Here is a 24911-nt window from a genome sequence, read left to right as displayed (position 1 = left end):
TGCGAGCCACTCTGGAGCCCCGCGGACGTGCCGTCTTCTTTCCGGCGGCTCTTCTCGCGGGAGCTGGGGGGAGGGAGGCTGAGGGGCAGACGGGACGTGCCGGCCCGGAGAGGGTCGGCGAGGCGCCCGCAGAGCCCTCGAATCCGTCGCGTCGGCCGGGGAGGACGGAACCCCTCCGCGGGTCGCAATCCCCGCGTCTTCAGGGGCCCCCGGGGCCGGAGGCGCCTCGGGCGTGGCGGGCGTCGGCTTCCGGTCGGCCTTCCCGCCTGCCCTGCGGGCTTGGGGGGCGGAGCTCGCCTCTCCGACGAGGCCCCGGTCGTCACGCGGCTCCCGCCGAGGGGGGGGGGAGGGGGGGGGGAGGGGCGGGGCCCGGGAAGGGCCGGGAGGCGACCGGGCGAGGGACGGAGGATGTTCCAGGGACGAGGGCCGGCCGCAGGCGCAGGCGGCATGGAGGTCGTCGTCGCGGTGGGAGGCGCGACGGGGAGGCGTGCGTGAGAGGAGCACGGTGGCCGAGGGCGGAGGACCGGAGACGAAGCCGGGAAGGGGGAGGGAGGGGAGGGGCGGAGGAGGAGGGGGGGGAATAAGGGAAAGATCGGCTCCTGAAGTGCCAGGCGTTGTTTTAAGTACCCTACAGGCGTTCACCGAGGTCTCGCAAAATGCCTCAGGAGGTAGGTCATAGTGAATTCTATACGGCGTAATGTATGTAATACGTATATTAGTATCAGCGCCTCTCGGCCTCATTGTGCTAGAATTGAAAGGCGGCTCTTTTCCATGAGCTGGGAGAGCGGGGCGGATACAAATGTGGCCTTCGCAGCCGGGTTCAAATCCTGGTTCCTTGCTTACTAACTGTGCCATCTAGGGAAAGTTAACTCTGTGCCTCAGGTTCCCTGCCTCGAAAATGGGCATAATAATAGCACTTACCTCACCGGGTTGTTACGAGGATCTGGTAAGTTGGTGTATGGAAAAGTCCTCAGTAAGCATTACCTGTCACTATGGATGTCTTATGCCCCACCCTTCCCCCCTCCCCCCACTTCCTTCCCCCTCCCCCCACTTCCTTCCCTCCCCCCACTTCCTTCCCCCCACTTCCTCCCCTCCCCCTTCCGTCCCCCCACTTCCTTCCCCCACTTCCTTCCCCCTCCCCCCACTTCCTTCTCCCCCACTTCCTCCCCCTCCCCCCACTTCCTCCCCCCTCCCCCACTTCCTTCCCCTCCCCCCACTTCCTTCCCCCCACTTCCCCCACTTCCTCCCCCCTCCCCTCACATCCTTCCCCCCACTTCCTTCCCCCTCCCCACTTCCTTCCCCCTCCCCCACTTCCTTCCCCCTCCCCCACTTCCTTCCCCCCACTTCCTTCCCCCTCCCCCACATCCTTCCCCCCACTTCCTCCCCCTCCCCCACTTCCTCCCCCCACTTCCTTCCCCCTCCCCCCACTTCCTTCCCCCTCCCCCACTTCCTCCCCCTCCCCCCACATCCTTCCCCCTCCCCCCACTTCCTTCCCCCTCCCCCACATCCTTCCCCCCACTTCCTTCCCCCTCCCCCCACTTCCCCCCCCACTTCCCCCTCCCCCCACATCCTTCTCCCCACTTCCTTCCCCCCTCCCCCCACATCCTTCCCCCCTCCCCCCACATCCTTCCCCCCTCCCCCCACTTCCTTCCCCCCACTTCCTCCCCCTCCCCCCACTTCCTCCCCCCACTTCCTCCCCCTCCCCCCACTTCCTCCCCCTCCCCCCACTTCCTTCTCCCCACTTCCTTCCCCTCCCCCCACTTCCTTCCCCCTCCCCCATTTCCTTCCCCCTCCCCCCACTTCCTTCCCCCCACTTCCTCCCCCTCCCCCCTTCCTTCCCCCCTCCCCCCCACTTCCTTCCCCTCCCCCCAAGCAAACTTCCATTTATTTATGTGAGCTGGTACAAATCCAGATGCTTTTAGGGAGAAGACAAATAGCCGGAAATACACAAGCACAATTCGTGTTGTTGCTCTTCACATTCATCGTGCGTTTTACTGTGAGGGTTTGTGGCAGTCGTGGGTGGAGCCATTCTTCCCACATCATTGGCTCACTTCATGGGCTCTGTGTCACATTTTGCTGGTTCTTGCGATTCATCAACGTTTTGCATTATTGTATCTGTTGTGGTGATCTGTGATCAGTGATCCCGCAATCACTTTGTAATTGTTTTGGGGTGCCACAAACGGCACCCATATAAGACGATGAACTTAGTCGATAAATGTGTGTGTTCTGACTGCTCAGGTTGTTCCTCCTCTCTCTCTCTCTCTCTCTCTGGGTCTCCCTATTCCCTGGGACACAGCAATATTGAAATTAGGCCAATTAGTAACCCTGTAATGGCCTCTAAGTGCTCAAATGAGAGGAAAAAGCCACATGTCTCTCACTTAAAACCAGAAGTGACGAGGGGCGCCTGGGTGGCTCTGTCGGCTGAGCGTCAGACCGTGGCTCAGGTCATGATCTCGCGGTTGGTGGGTTCGAGCCCCCGTCAGGCTCTGTGCTGACAGCCTGGCGCCTGTTTCCGATTCTGTGTCTCCCTCTCTCTCTGCCCCTTCCCTGCTTGTGCTCTGTCTCTCGAACATGAATAAACGTTTAAAAAAAAAAGAAGTTTGCTTTAAAAAAAAACTAGACGTGATTAAGCTTAGTGCAGAAGGCATGGTGAAAGCCAAGATAGGCCAAAAGCTGGGCCTCTGCAGCAAAAACGCTAGCCAAGCTGGGAATGAAGAGGAAACAATCTTGAAGGAAGTTTAAAGTGCAGTGTTACAAATGATACGCCAGTGAAACAGTGTTATCGCTGATGTGGAGGCATTCTGAGTGTTCCGGAGAGACGATGGCAACAGCCACAACATTCCCTTGAGCCAAAGCCTGATCCACAGCGAGGAGCCAACTGTAATCCTTTCTGTGAAGGCCGAGAGAGGTGAGGAAGCGCCAGAAGAAACGTTCGAAGGCTCATGACCTTTAAGGAAAGAAGCCGTCTCTGTGCCGTAAAATCGCAAGGTAAACCAGCAAATGCCGGTGTGGAGCTGCGGCGACGTATCCGGGTCTAGGTACGATGGTAACGAGGGTGGTAGTACTGAACAACAGGCTTTCAGTGTAGACGAAATGGCCTTCTAGTGGAAGAAGATGCCACTGAGGACTTGCACAGCTAGAGAGAAGTCAGTGGCCGGCTTCAAAGCTTCTGTCTTGTCAGGGGCTAATGCAGCTGGCCATGTGAAGTCAGTGCTCACTGACCATTCCAAAAACCCCCGGGCCCTTCAGAATTATGCTGAATCGACTCTGCCTGTGCTTTATAGATGATACCCCAAAGCCCGAATGACAGCACGTCTGTTTACAGCACGGTTTACTGAATACTTGAAGCCCACTGTTGAGAACTACCGCTAAGAAAAATGATTCCTTTCAAAATATTCCTCCTCACGGACCAATACACCTGGTCACCCGAGAGCCCTGCTATGTACAAAAACCCCGCAGGTCTTATATTTTAATAGGTAGGTTTTGTAAGGTCATAGCTGCCATACGTAGTGATCCCTCTGATAGATCTGGGCTAAGCAAATAAAACCTTCTGGAAAGGATTCTAGATGCCATTAAGAACATTAAGAACATTCTAGATTCTGGATGCCATTAAGAACATTCAATATGCACGGGCAGAGGGCAAAATATCAACCTCTGCTGGCGTTTGGCCGAAGTGGATTCCCACCCTTGGGGATGACTCTGGGGGCTCGGGACGTCGGTGGAGGCAGTCACGGCGGATGTGGTGGAAACAGCGAGAGAACCAGGACTAGACGAAGTGGGGCCTGAAGGTGGACGGCGTTGCCGCGATCTCGTGATAGGACGCAAAGGGGTGGGGACTGCTTCTCGCCGCTGAGCAGAGAACGTGGTTTCTCCAGATGGACTCTGCTCCTGCTGAAGATGCTGTGAAGCTTGTTGACGTGACAACATGGGATTTAGAAGTTAAAGCAGGGCAGGGTTTGAGAGGATGGACTCCAGTTTTGAAAGAGGTTCTACTGTGGGGGAAATTCTATCAAACAGCAAGACACAGTACAGGGAAATTGTGAAAGGAAAAGTCCGTCAATGTGGCAGACTTTCTTGTTGTTTTCTTTTACAAAATTGCCATATGCGTATATATGTATATAATATATAACAATCGTAATAAACATATTTTTTAAGTTAAGGTACATTGTTTTTTAGACACAATGCTATCGCACACTTAAAAGACTGTAGTCGAGTGTAACCGGAACTTTTTATATGTCCTGGGAGACTCCCAAATTAATTTGACTTGCTTTATTGCAGTATTTGCTTTTTTGCGGTGGTCTGGAACCCAGCCCACGATATCTCCGTGCTATGCCTGTATGAGGTGACGCGTGGTTAACTAGACACGAGATGAGTAACAGAAAATATGAAGTAGCTCGCAAGGTTCTGGTCTTTGCAGGATTGTGTAAAACTATTCAAATGAAAAAAAATATTCAAAAATTTAAAACCGAGTAGATTCAGTTGGCCCTGGTCTGTTTACTTGCTTGGTCCTTGAAGTTACCTGGGTAAATTTTGCAGTTTCCGCACTCAGGAAGGCCCCAAACAAGTCAGTTATACACATACTCATGTTTCTCTAGGTACAACGGTCTTTGTAAAAACTGTTCCAAACCCAGACGACTCCTTCTAAGCTCTGGGTACAATAGTGCGGTGTTTCAGTCAAATCTTCTCTTAACTGTATCGCATATGGTAAGAAATACCCCAGGGCAGTGCCTGGCACATAGAAGAATCTCTTTTTATATCCGTGCCTCTCCAGTCGACCTGAGGCTAAGGCATTGTGAAGTTCTGCTATTAGGATCTATGACATCCCTCGTGAATTTAGACTTCTATAACATCACCTAGTCCCAGCTCTTGACAATTCTATCAGGAATCCATCTTTAAAAAGGCCAGTTCTCATGTAACATGATGTGTAAAGCTGGTGGCCTTTGTTCCCGTGACGTTTTAGGATTCATGGACGAAGAAGCGTATTGGTGGGCTCAAATTCTGGCACATTAAACCTGTTTCCTGGAACAGAATACGAATTGAGGAGGACAGGAGTTACATACAGGCATTTATCCACAGAGACAAGGCGGGGTCTGGGAGCCTGGTGACAGCGGTGGGCCCTGGGGGTCTAAGCAGAACAGAACACAAAGAATTCGGGTGGGTGACTCTTCCGAGTCTGGGCAGGGAGACAGGGAGACAAGCACCGCAAACCTGAGTGTGCGCTGGCGTAAAGTAGGGTCCTCGCCACTGGCTTGGGTATCAGGGCAAAGAGGGAGGGCCCCAGCTTCCGTGGAAGTAGGTGCCTGGAGAACCAGGCCGGCTACTATGGGGACTTCGCTATATTCTATTCGCAATTTTTTCTCCCCAGGCAAGCTTATAAAGGAAATCACTATGGAAACAGCATTCATGTACCAGAAATCTGTTTTGCACCTCAGTTTTGTTTGCTGTGTTTTGAATGCTTTGAACCATTAGATAAGGCCTATCTGATTTTTGAGCTTCATCTGAATTCAGGCCCTCGGCCACACTGAAACGGGGGAACCCCAAAAAGCACCCCATCACGGCAGCTCACCAATCGGGAAATGTTGCAACCTTTCTAACATAATAAAGTCAGTCTACTAGCTTGAACTACTTTCTTAAGTAGGAAGAAATAAAGCTGAGCTGCCTGACACGAGGAACAGGATGCGCGGAGTATTTTATCAAAGTACAAAAGAGGAACTGTACCCTTAGCTGCCACGGCTTAAGTAGCTCTCACACGACATTTTTCTCACTTGCGAGACTTGTCTATGGTAACGTCATCATCACGGCTGGGTTGAGATCTTCCCTGCTTTGGAACTCAACTTTCAGAACAAATATATTTAGGTACTGTATTTATAAACATACTCTAAATTTATGGCCAGCAGGGGAGGCGGGAAGGCAGCTTGGCTCCCTTTCCTCATTATTTGTTTCTTAATTCACGGAGCGAAATATACAGTTTCATTTTTATCTTACTAATTTGTCTTTCGCGAAGTCACGGTGTTTTGACCCAACATATGTCAAAGAAACAGACCACCTTACATTTTGTTCAGTGCCTGGGACGTAGGGATGCTTATCGAGTTATTTTAACCGTACAGAAGCAGGTTTCCTCCCACGCCACCCAGAATTATCCAGATCATCAGCTCCGTTTTCTGTTTGGGCAGTGGGGGCCGGCTGTCCCCTCGCTCTCGGCAGAGGAGGCGGGTCAGTCCCTTCCGGGACTTACTCAGGCCGCCGCCGCCCAAGCAGCTGCGGGCGGACGCTCCCCGCGCGCCGCTCTCGCCGCCCGAGCTCTGCTGGCGCGCGGGCTCTAGGACCGCGCGGGACGCGGGCGGGAGGCGCGGTCCGGCCGTGCGCGGGGTGGGGCCGCGCCGGAGTTCCCCGGCTCGCGCGCTCCGGAGCCGAAGAGGCGTGCGCAGCGGGGTGGGCGGGGCCGCGCGGGGCGGTCGGAGCGCGCGGCGGGAGGGCGGGGCCGCGCGGGGCGGTCGGAGCGCGCGGCGGGGGGGCGGAGCGCGCGGCGGGAGGGCGGAGCGCGCGGCGGGGGGGCGGGGCGCGCCGCTGGGCCGCGCAGCTGTCGGGCTGGCCGGGCATTAGGGCCGCCGCGGAGCAGGCTCCCCAGCGCGCAGGGCGGGGTGTACGGCGGCCGGCTTCGCGGGCAGGCGCGGGCCCCGAGGCAGCGGCTGCGCCCTGCGCCGGGGAGGAGCCGGGGGCGGGCGGGCGGGGACTGGGGCCCGAGGCGGGGAGTGCCGGAGCGCCGGCGGCGACGACGGCAGCGGCGGCAGAGCAGGCTCGGTGCGTGGGTCCTCGGCGGCTGGGGGTCCGCCCGCGGGCTGCGGTGCAAGCGGGCGGCCCGGCTCCTTTCCTCCCCCGCCCGCCGCCGCCGCCGCTGTGATTGGGTGGAAGATGGCGTTGGGCGGATGGAAATCCTAATGACAGTCTCCAAATTCGCCTCCATCTGTACCATGGTAGGTGCGGCGGGAGGGCGGCGGGGGCGGCCCGGGACCCCCGCGGGCGGGCGGGCGGCCGCGGCCCTTGTCTCCCGCCCCTCGCCCGGGCGGCCCGCGGGGCCTAGCGCGGGGGCCGGGGGCCCGCGGCCCGGGCGGGGGCGGTTGGACGGCGGCGGGCGGGGAGCGCGGGGGCTCAGCTGCCCCCCGGGAAGCGGGGAGGCGCCCGGCGAGCCGGGGCGGCGCGAGGGTGGCCGGCGCGGGGGCGACCGTGCCGGACGTGGCGGGGCGCGGGCACCGGTCGTCAGCGCCCCCGGGCTCAACTGCTCAAGTCTTCCCGCGGCGCCGGGGCGGAGCGGCGAGGCGCACCCCGGGCTGTGGGCGCGCGGCCCCCGGCCGGGGTCGGAGGTGGAAGGACGCCTCTCCGTTTCCGTCTGGCGGTGCGCGGAGCGGGGAGGTGGCCCCGGGCGGGGGTGGGGGGTCCGCGGGGCAGGAAGGCAGGGTCTCATTCCTGCCGGGAGAGGACGGAAGTCAAGTGCAGATTTCCTCCCCGCGCCTCTGGCGAGGCCGAGGCCCCCACCCGGTGCTTCAGGGGAAGGGGGTGTGTGTGAAGGTGGAAACTTTAAATAAGTGCTGTTGAAAATTTTCCTATTTTCTGCTCTTGCTGAGCAACGAGCTCTCCGTTTTCCAGCCATGTGTCCAGGTGGCAGTCTCGTCTTTGCGAATCCACGTTAATCTTGAAAACAGCTTAAGCTCTCCCGTCGATTGTTTACTTTAATAACACCAGACACATCTGCGTGTGGCTGGAAGTATTTCTGTACAGGCTCGTTGTTGGGGTTTCGTTGGGGGCTTTGAAATAGACTTTAAGGGACAAGTGCTAATGCCTGTTGCAAAGTCCCGAATTCATTAAAGCAAAACGTGGGGGCGTTTGAATCTTGTTTTTGTGATTGGCCAGAAGGGCCACAGTTTTCCACGCGATGGGGCAAATTCGTTCCATTAGCTGCACATGAGCCACCATCTAGGGATCATAATTGGGAGCCCTCACGGAAAGAAAGTTACTCTTTGCAACGTGGGCCTAGTGATTGTGTTATTAAAGACTCCTGAAATCTTTCCTTCTGTTTTGTGTCTTGCGGGCCCTTTTTTGTGCACCTGATCGCATACAGGAGCTCCCCAAGCAATCTTCGGCTTGAGAGTAGTACATTGTATATGCCTTTCTTTAAGGAGCGGCGAATCAGATTGGAAAGATGCTTTAGAAGCAGAATCTATACTGCGCGCTGGGAAACAGCACAAAAAATGGCTGAAGTCAGGTGGGATTAAAATCGCACAGTATTAAATCATTGAAGAGTGAACCGTTGAAGAATCCATTTCCCCAAATGGATGTTTGTTCTTTCTCATAAATATACAGTTTAGGAAAGCAGTGATGTTAAAGGGACTAGATTAAAACGATTCCCCAGGATCTTTTGGATTCATTATTTTTAGGTGTGCCAATTATCTTGTTTCAGAAGGAATGTGATAATTAAGTCTTTGAAAGTGATAATCTTGCCAGATTGCTGAGCTATACAGATTGTCTGGTCATAGTTCACTGTCAGAGTCTATTGCTTCAGGAGCGATGTGTTTCCTTTTTACTGACCATTTGTTCACTCAAGTGTATCAGATACATGCTTAGCACCTGCTAAGTGCCAAGACTGGCTGAGTGCTGGGGGGAACAGTCGTGATCAGGGCGGTCCCTGCTTTTCATAGTGTATATATTCTGGTTGAGGGACACAAACAATATTCAGGTTAACATAACAATAAATATATATGCTTTAATTAGATTAGGAGAATGAGGAAGAGGTTTGCCAAGTCAAACACTAAGTCATGCCATCTGACCCGAAGAATGTTAGACTCTTAAGCTCTTTCTAGGGCTTTCACTCAAGTGCATTTAATACATGTATTTGTGCGTCTTACTGGTGAATAGGGAAATATCAGTGCCTGGTCAAATAAGATTGTTCCAAAAACTAGTGTTAGAATTGGATGTGTCTGTCTTCATATTTGAATAAATTCTGATGTACTCCCAAAATAACTCTAAATATCTCAAAGTAATCTGTAATCTTTAAAAAAAAATTTTTTTTTCTTAATGTGTATTTGTTTTCGAGAGAGAGAGAGAGAGACAGAGCATGAGCAGGGGAGGGGCAGACTGAGAGGGAGACACAGAATCCGAAGCAGGCTCCAGACTCCATGCTGTCAGCACAGAGCCCGACGTGGGGCTCGAACTCACGAACTGTGAAATCATGATCCGAGCCAAAGTCGGACGCTCAGATGACTGAGCTGCTCAAGCACCCCACAGTAATCTGTAATCTCTTGAGGGAAGACTGCAACCCATCTTCTGAGAGTTACAAAATTGACAGTCAAGAAAAGCAAAGATATTTACCTTTATGCCTTTGTAGGTGCTGTTTTGCTAAGCTTCGAACATTCTCCTTTCACCTCTTGTCTGGTGAGGGCATACCTGTCTCTCAAGCTGGTAGCCTTATCCTAATCCTGCCCCTGTCCCTCCTCACCCTCTCTCCCCCTCGTATAATTTCACAGAATTTTTGTAATCTCAGTGGCATTAATCCTACTGTACTGAAAATTTTTCTGTTGTCTCTTTATTAGACTGTGAGGGCCTTGCGGGGAAGGACTCTCATTTATTTCTGCAGTTTGGTGTAGGGCTAACTTTTGCATACAATAGAACAGCTTCCCAGAGCCCTGCATTTCTCCTACCCATGTCTGGCGGAAGTGAGTTTGGTTGGCATGGATGAGGTTGGGGGTGTGTACGGAGTGTTAGACGGAAGAGGAGTTGGACCGAAGGAGAATGATGCTTACTACTCAGAGAATCAGCATCTTTGGCGATATTTATGATGAGTTGGAATTTTGTTCTAGAAAATAAAGTTTACCTAATTTTTTCATTTGTCGACGTAAGGTCTCTGGGCAAACTGGCAATACCTTCCTTGGATTAAGTAGCTGTTAAAAACAAATCTTTTCGCTGTGTCTTACCCTGGATCACCATTGTTCTGCTAACATGTGAAAATCAGTTTTTCTTAAAGTTAGTGTTATAGCCTGGCTTAAATGAGTGATTACATTTAGATTGCAGTGAATAATAAATTTGCAAACATATCATGTTATTATTTGTCCATGAAATAATATATTTTCAGGAGTGCCTGGCTGGGTCAGTTGGTGAAGCCTTTGGCTCTTGATTTCGGCTCAGGTCGTGGTCTCACGGTGCGTGGGTTCAAATCCCACTCTGGATTCTGTGCCGACAGTGGGGAGCCTGCTTGGGTAGGATTCTCTCCCTCTCTCTTGCCTCTTCCCCCTTCCCCATTTGCATGTGTGTGGTCTCTCTCTCTCTCTCTCTCTCTTTCTCAGACTTCAAAAAAAAAAAAAATAGTATACGTTTATTTTGCCAGCTTCAGATTTCGCAGAGTAGCTACCTAATAGCATGTATGTGATAATTGTGAAATGATGGGAAAAGTGACTGGATACATATAAAGGGGTGAAAATTGAGGTGGAAGTTGGTAGAGCAGTTTTGGGTGGCCTAGGACTAGGAAGTTACAGCATGGGTCCTGGCCGTTACACGGAGGCAGGTGCTCTTAGCACAGTAGTGGGGACTCTCTCATGCATATTAGCATCAGCTGACCATTATTGTTTTCTGTTTGGGTTGTAGAAGTCAAGGCTGGGAAGCGATTGTTGGGGAGGGGCGCTGGATAAAGGAGAAGTTGTTGCCGGTAGAAGGTGGTAGATGTGGGGGTGACGCTGGCCTGACTGCTTGCTCACTCCCAGTCACGGGGCAGGGAGCAGGGAGCCATTACAATGTGGTGTCCATGAGGCCAAGGCCACAGGTTAGCTCTTGTTGGGTCTGACAGGTTTACCTCTTTTTTTTTTTTTTTTCCCAACGTTTATTTATTTTTGGGACAGAGAGAGACAGAGCATGAACGGGGGAGGGGCAGAGAGAGAGGGAGACACAGAATCAGAAACAGGCTCCAGGCTCTGAGCCATCAGCCCAGAGCCCGACGCGGGGCTCGAACTCCCGGACCGCGAGATCGTGACCTGGCTGAAGTCGGACGCTTAACCGACTGCGCCACCCAGGCGCCCCCAGGTTTACTTCTTAAAAGCCAGTCCCTAGCACAGCACCTGACGCATGGTAACCTTTAAACTACTTCTTGAAAGAAAGTCACGGGCGAGGCTGGCTATTTGTCTTTTCTTATGGTTTCGAGTCTCATCGAGGTCACTCAGTAAGACTTAAGATGTACGTATGGTCAGTGCAGTTAATCATCACTCCAGAAGGAAAGGAAAGGAAGGAAAAATTCTCACACCCTGTGACATGTTGATTGCCGCCCCTCGCCCCCCCCCCCCCCCCGTGTGTGTGTGTGTGTGTGTCAGAGAGAGAGATCGTGTCTTCATGTACTCCCAGTATTATATTAAATAATAAAATTCTTTGTTTTTTCTCAGGAAATAGGGTGGATGTAAATCTTTTATTAAAATAATTTTTACTAATATTTTATTAGTATATAATCGTGTTTCTATGGAACATTCAAAGTGGGTTGCCGTTGTTTTACTAATTTTTGCTGTTTTTTATTTTAACTTAATTTTAGAGAGAAAATTTTCAAAAATAAGGTTTTTTTTTTTTTTTTATCACGTAAATGGTTAAATACTGATAAAAGAGTGCTTGAGCATGTGTTTGAGGAGGCTTAGTGGAGAAAATGTTTAGAATAAAGTATTATGAAAGTTTTATCTAAGCCTGCTAGTCTTCTGATTTTGGCTAAGATATATTTTCGTTATTAAAAATTATTCATTCTCCTTACAGAAGATTTGGAAGATATTCTGTAAAAAAGAGTTTGAAAACTCTTAAGCAAAAAGAAAATGACTTCCTTTACCTGCCAGAGCATATTTTGTCGTTTTTAAAAGAACTTAATTGAGCTCCCACCCTAGATAAAATTTTACATTTCAGTTTTCCCCATGACTGATTGTCTTGCCAGGTTTTACGTTTGTACAGTGGCAGGGGAAGCACGGAGAGTTTAACATTTAAAATGATAATATGGCGAGATTGTTAACCCAGTAAGGTATGGTGATAGGCTGCTAGGTTGTCGACCGGTTATCTATTGATCATTAGAGGATAAAGTTATATAACCAGTAGAAATAGAATTTTATAAGCGATGGTGGGTTTATTCTAATCTTAGGTACTTATTATCACAAGCGGAGGTAAGACCGTTGGGATTTGAAACTTCTAATGTGCTTTAAAAGTATAGTTGGAAATACCGTAATGAAGTGTGTGGCATGTGTATAAAGACTCTCTTTTGTATCATGTAGTTTTGCTTACCTTCCTCCTCTGGCTAATTTTTTATACTGGGTCTCAGAGCAGGTTAATGATTTACCCTACCATGACCCATGTGGTCGGTTTCAGCCAGACTTGATCACGGCATGGCTTGTTGTCTTACTTGATTCCAGGCCTTTGACGGGGCGCCCAGAGATGCAGTGCACCTCGATTTTGTTACTTGCACGTTTCCTTCTTCCTGGCTTTGAAGTCCTGTTTCTTCTAGCTCTCCTGAAACCTGTACAGTCTCAGGAAAGATTCTTTAAGATTATTATTTGTTTACTTAGCAGCATTAATTCCTTTCCAGAAACCTTCATTTTTCAGCTTTAGGTAGTCTAATCTACAGTCTAAATCAGATTTTCTTTTAGTAGCTTAATTCCAGAAATTTAATCTAGTATTTTGTTGTGTATCCTAAAGTATGGTATATTAAAACAGTTGGACCAGAAGGTGAATTCTAGTCCACTTTTTTTTTTTTTTTTTTTTTTTTTTTTTTGAGAGAGAGACAGAACGTGAGCGGGGGAGGGGCAGAGAGAGAGGGAGACCCAGGATCCGAGGCAGGTTCCAGGCTCCGAGCTGTCCGAGCAGGGCTCAGACTCAGGAACTGCGAGATCACAACCTGAGCCAAAGTCGGGCGCCCCTCTCGTCCACATTTTGACATTTAGATCTGTATATATGGGAAAGTCTCTCTCAAAAGTTCCAGTTGAGTTTTCTCATTTGTAAAATAAGGGGATTGGACTAGACACTTTAATAAATATTTCTCATGTTTCCTTTTTGATCTAAAACTCAATACTCTGATCTTTGCGAGTTTATAAATTATTGATACTATCATTTTGGAAGCTTTAATCATATTTTATGTACTAATTTTTTCTTTTTACTTTTTGACTACCTTCCTCCCCCCACACCTTCCACTGCAACCACCAGTCTGTTCTCTTTATGTCTGTGAGGCGTATGAGGTGGGGGGTTTTTTGTTTTTGTTTTTGTTTTTAAGATTCCACATATGAGAGTTCACATGGCATTTGTCTTTCTTTGTGTGACTTACTTAACATAATGCCCTCGGGTCAATCCATGGTGTAACATGTGGCAAGATTTCATTCTTTTTTATGGCCGAGTAATATTCCATTGTATGCATATACCGCAATTTCTTTTATTCATGCATCCATCAGTGGATACTTAGGTTGCTTCTATGTCTTGGCTCTTGTAAATAGGGCTGCCTGTATCTTTTTGAGTCAGTGCTTTCCTTTTCTTCAGATAAATACCCAGAAGTGGAATTGCAGGACCATGGGGTAGTTCTGGTTTTAATTTTTTTGACGAACTTCCATTCTGCTTGCCATAGTGGTCGTACCAGTTTATGTTCCCATCGGCAGTGCACAAAGGCTTCCTTTTCTTCATGTTCTCACCAACACTTACTTCTTGTGTTTTCGATACATTCTAACAGGTATGAGGTTTTGACAGGTATGAGGTTTTGATTTGCGTGTCTTTGAGGATTAACGGTGAGCATCTTTTCATAGACCTGTTGGCCATCTATATGTCTTTTGAAAAAGGTCTTTTCAGATCTTCTGCCCATTTTAAAAATCAGATTTTTTTTTTTTTGCTATTGACTCTATGAATGAGTTCTTTCTATATGTATATCTTAGATATTAGTCCCTTATCAGATACATGATTTGCAAATACTTCTCCCATTTAGTAGGTTGCTTCTAATCCTGTTTTAGATAATATAAGGAGCGTGGAATTAGATACAGTTAAATATGAGTTATGCCTAGGTTCCCAGTTTTGTTCATGGAAAGTTACAGTGCAAAGTAAATGCACGTTTCTTCCTTGAAAAGCATGTAGTAGAAGTTAGTGATATTGCCATTTTATTCATTAGCAGGCTATTTTATGTAACTATTTACTCAGGTTTGAAATTTTCTTCTTTTCTGATACCGTTCAAAAGAATTTTGAATTATTGCCCTTGATGGAGGTTCCACATTTGTTTACTTAGTTGTGTGACCTTGGACAAGTTACTTCTGCATACGATGGTTTCCTTATCTGTGTAATAGGGATAAAATGAGCCTGGGCGGCTCAGTAGTTTGAGCGTCCGACTCTTGACCTGGTCCGGCTCTTGACCTTGGCCCACGTCATGATCCCAGGGTCATGGGATGGAGCCCCACCTTGGGCTCCATGCTGAGTGTGAAGCCTGATTGGGACTCTCTCTTCCTCTGTTCCTCTCCTGCTCTCCCTTGCTCGCTCGCTCTCAAATTTAAAAAAAAAAAAAAAGAAGACAAAATTCTATCTGGCTCATGGTAATCACTTATGTAATGGCGGTGGAGGTTCTTGTTATTCTACCCTTCTAAAGTGATTTGCTCCCCTGGGCATGGAAAGGATCCTGGGGGCACTACTGATTAATGTTCGTGGCCTCAACAAATGTTAGTAAGCAGAACTGAAATTTCTTTTATGCAGTGCAGTTCCTGAATTTCATTTTCATCACAAGAAACAGCTTAGTGGTAGTATATTACACTGTGAAAGCACAGATTTATGTTGAGGTGGATCAGAGTCTGATGTTACAAACCAAGAATGTAGATTGTCGTTCTGTTTTGAATAGTTTGTAGAAAGATTTTATTCCTTTTGTCTGGGAATAAAAACGGTCTAATTTGTGACATTCTCAACCGTGTTTTAGAAGTTTAGGTAAGTTGGGAATACCACCTTTCGATGAGAAATCTTACCTTATTCTTTATAGTAGAGAGAAAAAGCACACCAACTCTTTGCCCCTGTGAGAACGGGCTGTGTGCATTAAAGTCAGCTTCAGGCCTTACTTCCTTTCATATCTTCCTATTGTTCATGCCTCTGTCCTCTCCTGGAACAACGTCTCTTGCTGGCCTGCAGTGTAGTTACCCAGCCTACTTTCGTATCTTATCTAAAACTTCTCTCCCTGCCTCACGGCTGGAACAGGATTATTTAATATCTGTAAAGTACTTTAAGGATTGTAAGAGAAAGGTAAATGCTAGACCTTGTGAAGAGTTTCGTGTGGGTTGCTGGACTGAAAACTTGAAACCGGACACACGGCGTTGTTGAAAATCCCTAAAACTAAAGTTTGATCATTTAAAGCCCCACGCTTAGGCTTTGTGTTAAAGAGGGAGGTGAGGGGAGACCATTTAAGTATACTTTGCTTTGGAAAAAGCGAAGTTATTAAGTCTTTGCTTTCGCAGACGCGCTCCATCCAGAAGAACGTTGTGATAATGTCAAGTACAAGATATTTAACAGAGAACCTGATTGCAGCTCTTCATGATTTCATGATCCTAGATGTTCTCTGGCTGAGGCTTTTCTGTCGCTTCTCTGTGAGAAAGACCATTAGCTGTTTTTTAAAAAATGGTGTAGTGGCTACAGAGTGTAGACGTTTGCCGGTAATCCCGTTTGTAGTAATCCACATGTCTAAGGCTGCGTGCCAGTAAAAATTTATGTCCAACTTAAACCGAGAAGTGATGTTTATTTCAGTGATGGCTCACAGATGTTCTTCTCGAAATGCTTTAGGTGTGGGAACCATCCATGCATTTCATGCTTGTGAATGCTGGTTTAAATCACAGCATCTTTTAGCCGAGTTAGAGTACTGTTGCCTTTGATTTTATTTCGGTGTTTTAGTGACCCAATAAGTCTCCTGCCTGATAGTAAGTGTTCTCCTTGGGAGGATGGGGACTATTCGGGGGAATAATGGGCACTATTATTAAGCTGGTAGTGACGTGCTTTTTTTGTTTGTTCTTTGGGTTTTTTGGGGGTGTGTGTAGAGAGTGCCTTTTCTTCAGTAAGTACTTTCAGGAAGTCTGAATGGAGAACTACACGATTATCAGGGTGTGTGTGGGTACTGAGAATACAGAGGTGACCGTGATAAGCCCTGGCCTCACAGAGCTTCCCCTGGAGTGTGTCCTGACTGGTTTATAGATGTGCTGAGAAAGTAATCCTCATGGCCACTGGGCAGCCAGGAGCCATCTGGATTGACCAGAGATCCTTGACCAGTCACATCCCAGTGAGAACAGCCTTATCTGTATATTTTTGTGGGCTCTACGGTTACTATTGTCCGTGTATACGACGATGAGAAAAAGGTTGGGAAGGAGGGTAGACACAAAAGACGAGTGTAAGGAGATGGTTTTTGCATAAGTAATGATACATACACGCGAAAGAGAAAGTGGTCCACTCTGGGAGAGAGAAGAGGAATGCAGGGGAAAAGCTTCACAGAAGAGATTTGAATTTTGTGAAATGAAGTCATGTATTGCATGGGCAAGAAAGGGGGATTCCAGATGCAAGGAAAGGTATGCAGTCATGGGACGGATGGTGTGCTGCTTTTAGAATCTGTAGCTGGTTTGCACGGAAGGAATCCTTGGAGGCTGGAGAGGAGGAAGGGGCAGACCACGAAATACCAAGAGAGTTTACCAACAACTATTGACTCTCTTTAGATATCGTTAAAATGTGTATTTAGCCTGAGAAAATGTAAGTTCAGAGGAAAGTTGTAGGGATCATGAAACAATGGAATTGATAAAAATGTGTCAGTATATTTAATTACATTGATTATTAAAAGTTCCTTTTTTTTTTTTTTTTTAAAGATGACAGTAACAAGATGGGGTAGAAAAACTATTCAGTGGGTAGTTAAAACCTGTTAAAGGTGTTGTTCCCCTCTCCCCCCCCCCCCCCCGCCCCCGCCCCGGGGCCCACAAGCCCCAGTATTAGAAAATTTAAAGTTACATATGCATGTTAAAACTCAAGGATAGATAAATACGAGTCCACACAAGAAACAAATTTTCTTGCTTCCAAACCAGCAGAAATGTAAACCAGCACTCAAACTCTGAGGGCAGGAAGATGGGAAAAACAAGAAGGGGGGGAAAAAAGTGATAAACAGAAGACAAAAATGAAGTGGAATAAGCCCTACTGCATTAATTACATTAAATCGAAATAGATTAAATTTTTCTGTATTATGGTGAAGGGACTATGAAATTGGATAAAAGCCAAAATATTGCTAAACAAGAAACCTGCCTAAAACAAAAAGACGACATATCTAACAATGCAACACTGCTGCCATACCTAAGAAAACCAAATCTATGTATAGACTGGTCTTTGAGATATTTCAGGATCATTTCAAAGTTATTTAGGGCTTTTTTGTTGTTGTTGTTAGCTTCGTACTTTCTCTGGCTGTCGTCTTGAAGATCCACTTAGGGTTAGGAAGGCTCAGGTAATAGTAACCCCGTTTTCACAGGTTGGAGACTAGGCTTCAGGTCGCCACCACAGCAACTAGGGATGGGGTCCAGAGTTCTCGACTTCCAAGTCTGTGATGATGGCCACAAGCCAATATGTTGAAGCTATCATGGTTGGGACAAAATTGTTTCTCCTTCTTTTTTAAACAAGAATTTGGGAATTTTTGTCTCTAACGTCTAAGCTGTGTGTGTGTGTGTGTGTGTGTGTGTGTGTGTGTGTAGGTTTGAGTCCCACTTCATTAATTATTGGTACTTGGATTTCAGCTGTGAAATGGAATAGTAATTCCCATTAGACCCCATGAATGGATGCATGTGAAATGAGATGATTCATGTGGAAGGCCTTTGTGCTATAAATAGAAACTAAAATCATTATATAACCATTATTGATAGGACTTCTTGTCCTCATAAGGAGAGGATGCGAGTGCCATGAACTGTGGGAGTTAAGACGGGGCTCAACAAGTTCGCTTTGACAGTGGTCACGTCAAAGTTTGAAAGTGAGTATTTTACGGATCCTGGTCTTAGGATGCGCAAGTGATTGATGAAGCAAAGTGTTAGGTTATTTATTTGTTTTTTAATCTAATGGCTCGTAAATTTATGGTTAATAGGGAGTTTTGTTTTTTCTTTGATAAGGTATTTGTGGGTTTGGCTCTCTTACTAACATACAATTGTTTACTGAATTGTGCTGTGAGGGAGCAGTTAACTTTTTTTTTTTATGTTTATTTATTTTTGGGAGGGAGAGCAAGTGGGGGTGGGGCAGAGCAAAAGGGGATCCGAAGCCGGCTCCACCCTGACAGTAGCGAACCTGATGCCGAGCTTGAACTCACGAACTGTGAGATCATGACCTTAGCTGAAGTCGGACGCTCAACCTACTGAGCCACCCAGGCATCCTGAGAGCAGTTAACTTCTGATGTCAGCAGATTTCCTGTAATTCCCATCTAGTGGCATTTTTTTAAAGGTCTAAAATCATGGAAAGTAAATTTTGTTAATTTCTACAGTATTGGTCTGTGTGGGTCTTTCAGGGATCCTTGACGAGAGAACTTTGTAATTCTTTCAAATTACGATCACACCAGGAGCCCATCTGGGCACATATCAAGTAAGCAGTGCAGGAGGTTCTAGGGGCAAAAGGAGAGAATAAAATAAAAGCCTTCTGTTCTTTGGAATGGAAAATATGTTTGTAATACGAGATTCTGTAGACAAAAACAGTTATTCTGATTTGTATGTGATTATCTCAGTTCAAAAGATTAGGCATAACTTTGAAGAAGCTACTGTCTTTTTTTCTAGAATATTGTTCCACAACAATGTTTGTTTTTGTTTTGTTTTTTTGCCGATGTTGGAAAGATTCCCTGGTATTTAATTTGCTCTATGAAGATACATGCAGGATGATTACGGTGGTACCTTGGGGATAGCAATTGGTAATTTGAAATTTGCATGAGGAAAATGTTTGGAAATAGTAGGGGAAGAAGGGTGTTCTTGTTTCTGGAAAACAAGATACTATATATATATATATATATATTTTTTTTTTTTTTTTTTTTTTTTTTTTTAAGTTTATTTATTTTGAGAGAGACAGTGGGGGAGGGACAGAGGGAGTGAGAGAGAGAGAGAGAGAGAGAGAGAGAGAGAGAGAGAGAGAATCCCAAGCAGGCTCTGCACTGTGAACACAGGACCCGGTATGAGGCTTGAACTCATGAGTTGTGGATCGTGACCTGGGCTGAAATCAATAACCGATGCTTAACTGACTGAGCCACCCAGGTTCTCCAAGGTATAATATTTAGAATGTTTGCAACTTATAGCCTTGAATGATGGTTCGTCTAGGAACTGGTGAGGAATAGAAATGGAGTGTTCGCCATTCATTATGTGATGGACTTAAGGGTGTGACCCTGATGATGTTCTCAGACTGATAGTAGTCAGGGTTACTTATTTAAAGGTGAACAAAAGTTGGAACAATTTTGAAATGTCAAAGGCTCAAACTAAATAGATATAATTGATCAAAACCCAGAAATACTGTGCCTTCGTTCTGCTAGGTAAATTTATTATTATTATTGTCATTATTTGCATATACTTCCTGAAAAGACACCTTTTTTTTTTTTTTTTTTTTTTTACCAGTTTCTTTCATTTATTAGTTAGTTTCATTGGAGTCTCTACATTGTTTAAATTTGAGGAGGTTTACATCTCCCAGACTGGGAACCCATTTCAACAAAGACCTGACATGTTCCCATGCTTGGTGAAGTCTATGCCTTGACTTTGTCAACTTGACAAAGAGAAAGTTGGAGGAAGAAGCAGTCTTGACTTCTGATGTGGTTCCCCCCCCCCCCCCCATGAAAATCAAGCCTGAACCCTGTAACCACACTTGGATACTGGCAACCTTCTTGTGTGACAACACACTAGGTGGCCTTTTTTTTTTTTTTTTTTTTTTGATGTTTATTTTTGACACAGAGAGACAGAGCATGAACAGGGGAGGGTGAGAGAGAGAGGGAGACACAGAATCAGAAGCAGGCTCCAGGCTCTGAGCCATCAGCCCAGAGCCCGACACGGGGCTCGAACTCACGGACCGCGAGATCGTGACCTGGCTGAAGTCGGACGCTTAACCGACCGAGCCACCCAGGCGCCCCTAGATGGCCCTTTTTAAACTAACAAGTGAAATCTGCCACCTGTTTTGTTCTCTCTGTACTTTTGTTGTTTTTGTCCCTAAAAGACTGAGTGGCCGCCTGTCACTGGCCCTCTCCGCACTCTGCAGTCCTGCTGTGCCTGCCGCCGGCCTGGTTGCTGTAATTCTCTCCTTATCTTTCACCTTTCACTTCTGGAGCGGGGTCGGGGTCGCTGTAACTAGACCATTTCAGCCCTCACAGCCTGGCTTTGTTGTGATGTTCTTGCCATTTTCTGTTAATGGTGATGAATTAGATCATCTTAGCAGACTTTGGACAGTTGAATGTGACTCCAGTAATTTTCAGCTTTCCTGAGGAGCTTCGATAGAGATTTCTAACATTTATCGAGTGGCTGGCTCCTTTGTGATATTTTGCTGGGTTGGGTATCTCACAACTGGAGATCTTAAAAATAAAGGTGGAAAAAATTTGGATTTAGGTAAATTTATAGATGATAAATCTAGAATGGATTCTTCGAGAAAGGGTATTTGGGTGACGTTTTTGGTTGACATCAGAGTTCACAAGGCTCTCTTTAAGTGTTACTTTGTACTGTAACAGGGAAACGGCTGGTTTGGATAGGTGTGGCCCAGTTGAGAAGTGAAATTTAATGATGGAACATTTGTAAAACCACCAGAATTATATGCCTGGTAGGAGCGGTTGGTAAATGTTGCCTTATTTTCCTTCTGTCATTTCTGCAAACAATCTATATTTATTACTGACTCTGAAACACAATGATGTGGTCACTTAAAAAGATTTTTTTTAACATGTATTTATTTTTGAGAGACAGAGAGAGGCAGAGCATGAGCAGGGGAGGGGGAGAGAGAGACACACACACACAGAATCTGAAGCAGGCTCTGGGCTCGCTCCAAGCTCGCTCTGTTTGTTAGCACAGAGCCCGACGCGGGGCTCGAACCCACGAACTGCGAGGCCAGACCATGACCGGAGCTGAAGTCGGACGCTCAACCGACTGAGCCACCCAGGCGCCCCGCCCCTTACCCATTTAGCCCATCTCCCTTCCCACAATCCCTCCAGTAACCCACATTTTCATTTTCTTAAACCCCATTTGTATTAGGTCTTTTTTTTTTTTAAATGTTTGTTTATTTTGAGAGAGAGCAGGGGAGGGGTAGAGAGAGAGGGGGAGAGAGAATCCCAAGCAGGCTCTGTGCCATCAGCACTGAGCCCAGTGTGGGACTTGATCTCGGGAGTGTGGACATCATGACCTGAGTCTATATTAAGAGTCGGTGGCTAACTGACTGAGCCACCCAGGCACCCCCCCCCCCCCCCGACCCCCCGTTTGTATTAGTTTCTTAAAAGCGCCCAAACTCGAGTGGCTTCAAATAACAAAAGGGTATTGTCTCCGGGTTGCAGAGGCCAGAGTTCCAGAATGCAGGAGTCAGCCGTGAGTTGGGTCTTTGGAGGGCTGCGGGAGAGCCCTCTCCGCCCTTCCCAAAGCTGTTGGCGCTTGTGGGCAGTCTTTGGCGTATAGATGCAGCCCCCAGGCCTCTGCCTTCATCTTTGCTTGGCATTTTCCCCCTGTGCCCCTGTCTCACACGGCCATCCCTCTTGTCTGTCTCTGTCACGTTTCCCCTTTTCGTAAAGACACCAGTCACACTGGGTTAGGGCCCACTCTAATGACCAGTCTAATGACCTCTCACTGGATTATCCAAATAGGGTCACATTGTGAGGTCCTGAGGGTTAGGACTACAGATACCTTTATGGGGGGGGAGGGGGGTCCCGTTCATCCCCTAACAGCAGTGGGGCCGTCGGAATCCGTGAGTGTTCACAAAGTCGGGGGATGTAGAATGTAGGACTCGTTCCCTTTCCGTCCTTGTCCTCAAAGGACTTGCAGGCTAGTTGGGAGACCAGACTCCCACGTGGCAAGGTGAAGGTGCCGCCGACTGGACGCTTACCCGGAAGGCAGGCTGGCCGTTCAAGCCGGAGGAGGCTCTTGGGAGTGGTGGACAAGGAGCTTGGGGGGATTTGAGAGGTAGCTCGAAGGAGAATGAGGGCGGGGAAAGGGTTTGGGGGAGGGAGCGAGAACGTATGAATGAGTGAAGACAGCTAGCAAATAAGAGTAGTGATTAGAATTACATAAGTGGTTGAATGTTCCAGCAGCTTTGTCCTCGGATTAGTTAAATTGACTCCGTTGTGTTGATTTAGGCAAAAAACCTCATGAAGGTTGTCTGGTACTTTTGAAAAAGACGTTCGTATGTGGTTAATAATCACATTTGTAGTGTACAGTTCTCCTTTGGGCTACCGTGAGTTAGTGAAAAGAAGTACGTTCGACCCAGCGGGTAAAGGAAGGTGGGAGACCTCATAAAAAGGACACCCACCCCTTGTCTCCCCAGTAGCGAGTGACAGAGAAAGACAAGTGTGAGAACCTTCCGTCCTTTTCAGCTGTGGCACTCTTACTGTTCTTTAGCCTATTGTATGTAAGACTTGAGCAAAAAAAGGATCAGAGGGACTCGTTCCATAGAAAATGTATTTTTAAAAAGTCAACCTGGTTACTGTGGGTTAGTCATTAGTAAAAATAGTTTATGCGGAAAATATTTTTATGGCAAATACCTGCTGTGAAGAAGCCTCACCAAGATCATTATTTACATTTTAGACCACTTTATTATTACTTTATCTTTTCAGCAACTGTAAAATCTGTGAAATGGGCCAATAGATAGTGGTATCCTGTTTCACAAATGAGAAAATGAACAGAGCTTACTTTAGACTACAGTTGTGTGGTCTGTGATTTAAGGTTAGAATTCTGCCTGAGATCTCTCTCAATTCCATCTGGTGCTTTTGCCACTGGACTACTGGTAATACAAATGGAGAGCACCCCCCCCCCCCCCCAGTACAACCACGGTAGCATTTACTGCCCACTCCGCCCCTTGTCCCCCAGTTTCTTAATACCCGCAATCCAGTCATTGTTGAAATTGCCTGATTATCTCAAATGGTTTTATATAGCTGGGTCCATTCGTTGCATTTGGATGTTCTGTCTCTTTTTTGGGGGGGGGGGAGAGGGATGGAGGGAAGAGAAGGGGGAGTAGAGGGGGAAGGGAGATAGGGAGGGAGGGGGAGAGAATCTTAAGCAGGCTTCATGCTCAGCATGAGTCCTATGCGAGCCTCAGTGTTCTCGATATTGACAACTGTGAGATCGGGACCTGTGCCGAAATCGTGATAGATGCTTCACGGACTGAGCCACCCAGGCGCCCCTGGATGTTTTCTCTCTTAAATATGGATCCCTCAACGTTTTTGTAAATAACAGTGTACCTGTTGAAGAAATTCAAGTGTCCCATAGCTTCCCTCGTATTCTGCATTTTGTTGATTGCATCCTTTTGGTGGTGGTTAGGATTTCCTCGATCCCGTGTATTTCTGTACACTGGTGCATCCGGAGGCTTGATCCAGAGTCGCGGTGGTGGTTTTGTTTGTTTTGGCAGGGCTGGAGCAAGTGAGTAGGTGGGTGGTGGTGAGAGAACATGTCAGAGGTGATGTGTACTTGTGTTTCCGTCACATTGGGAGGTCCCTGTGTCTTCTCGTGCAAGGGAAGTTGACGTGGGTTCAGGTGTTGTCAGCGGGACTCCTATTATGCCGCTCCCCAGCCGCTTTTCACCTAATGATTTTAGCAACTGTTGCAATAATTGCCGGGATCCAGCATTTCATCAGGGGTTAAGAATAGAGTTTCAACTGCCTTTGTAAGTTTTTTTATTTGAAAGAAATATAGAAAATGCTTAGAGAGGAGGACGTAGACCTATTTTCTGTATCATGTTTAAGGCTGTGTAGATGTGAATTTCTTGCATATGCAGCATATTTTCATAATTGCACTCCAACGCAATTATTTAGTCAGGGTAAGCTTTAAAACAAAGTTTAAATTTTTTCATACGTAAACATAATTTTGTGATATTACAAATGGATAAATACATGGGATCCTAATACAATTCTTGCATCTGAATTGAGACTCAATTGTGATTGTACAGTAATGCTAGACAAAGTAGTTTCTCTTCTTTTCCCCTTTCTAATATGTTCTGTTTCGAAGTCGTGCACGTACTTTTGTTGTTATTAAAGCGACTTCAAATTTTAAGCATATGGTTAAGAAAAGTAGATGAAATAGGACGCCTGGTGGCTCAGTTAAGCGTCCGACTTGGGCTCAGGTCATGATCTCGAGGTTCGCGAGTTCGAGCCTCACATCCGGCTCTGTGCTGACAGCTCGGAGCCTGGAGCCAGCTTCCGATTCTGTGCCTCCCTCTCTCTCTGCCCCTTCCCCGCTCACGCTCTGTCTCTCTCTCTCTCCTTCAAAAATACATAGACATTAAAAATTGAAAAAAAAAAAAAAAAGAAAACTAGATGAACTAATCAGGGTCAGTCACTTTAATTTTCAAATTTAGGCTATTAGAGTGCATTGATTTCTGTTTGTAATGTTTAAAATGAACCAGAAATTTGTGTCTACGTAACATATGACCACCAATTTAGTGGCCAGAAGCAACGTAAACTTTTATTATTCTGCAGTTCTTGAGACCAGAAGTTTGAAATGGGTCTCCCTGGGCTAACGAGGTGTCAGTAGAGCTGTGTTCCCTTCCGGAAGCTCCAGGGGTGAGACTCTTCCCTTGCCTTTTCCTGTTTCTGGAGGCTGCTGTCATTCCTGGGCTGGTGGCCCCTCCATTTTACAGAGCCAGTGAAGGCTGGTCAGTCTTTGTCCCACCACACCACTCTCAGCCTGCCTCACATTTACAAGGACCCTTGTAACTCACATGTGACTCGTGATAATCTCCTATCCCAAGGTCAGTTGATTAGC

At 47.1% G+C, this 24911-nt stretch overlaps 1 protein-coding gene and 1 long non-coding RNA gene across 3 annotated transcripts in view; both read left to right on the top strand.

The window, feature by feature from the left end:
- The first annotated feature begins 6383 nt into the window (after nt 1-6383).
- USP12 (ubiquitin specific peptidase 12) overlaps nt 6384-24911 on the top strand; it is a 104841-nt gene continuing 86313 nt past the window's right edge. Inside the window, exon 1 of one of the 2 annotated variants that reach the window (XM_045462686.1) lies at nt 6384-6974. In XM_045462686.1, the coding sequence (XP_045318642.1) occupies nt 6927-6974 (48 nt within the window). In that variant the 5' untranslated portion in view covers nt 6384-6926. The remainder of the gene's footprint in view (nt 6975-24911) is intronic. The other variant, XM_045462769.1, reaches the window with a different exon arrangement.
- LOC123590088 lies at nt 10731-18881 on the top strand. Its single transcript, XR_006708608.1, has 2 exons — nt 10731-10831; nt 11065-18881. It is a non-coding gene; the product is annotated as an uncharacterized LOC123590088 (long non-coding RNA).

The sequence above is a fragment of the Leopardus geoffroyi genome, chromosome A1, assembly GCF_018350155.1.
Source record: "Leopardus geoffroyi isolate Oge1 chromosome A1, O.geoffroyi_Oge1_pat1.0, whole genome shotgun sequence".
Classification (NCBI taxonomy): Eukaryota; Metazoa; Chordata; class Mammalia; order Carnivora; family Felidae; genus Leopardus; species Leopardus geoffroyi.
The sequence above is the reverse complement of the archived record's forward strand: the minus strand, read 5'-3'. Positions and strand labels throughout refer to the sequence as shown.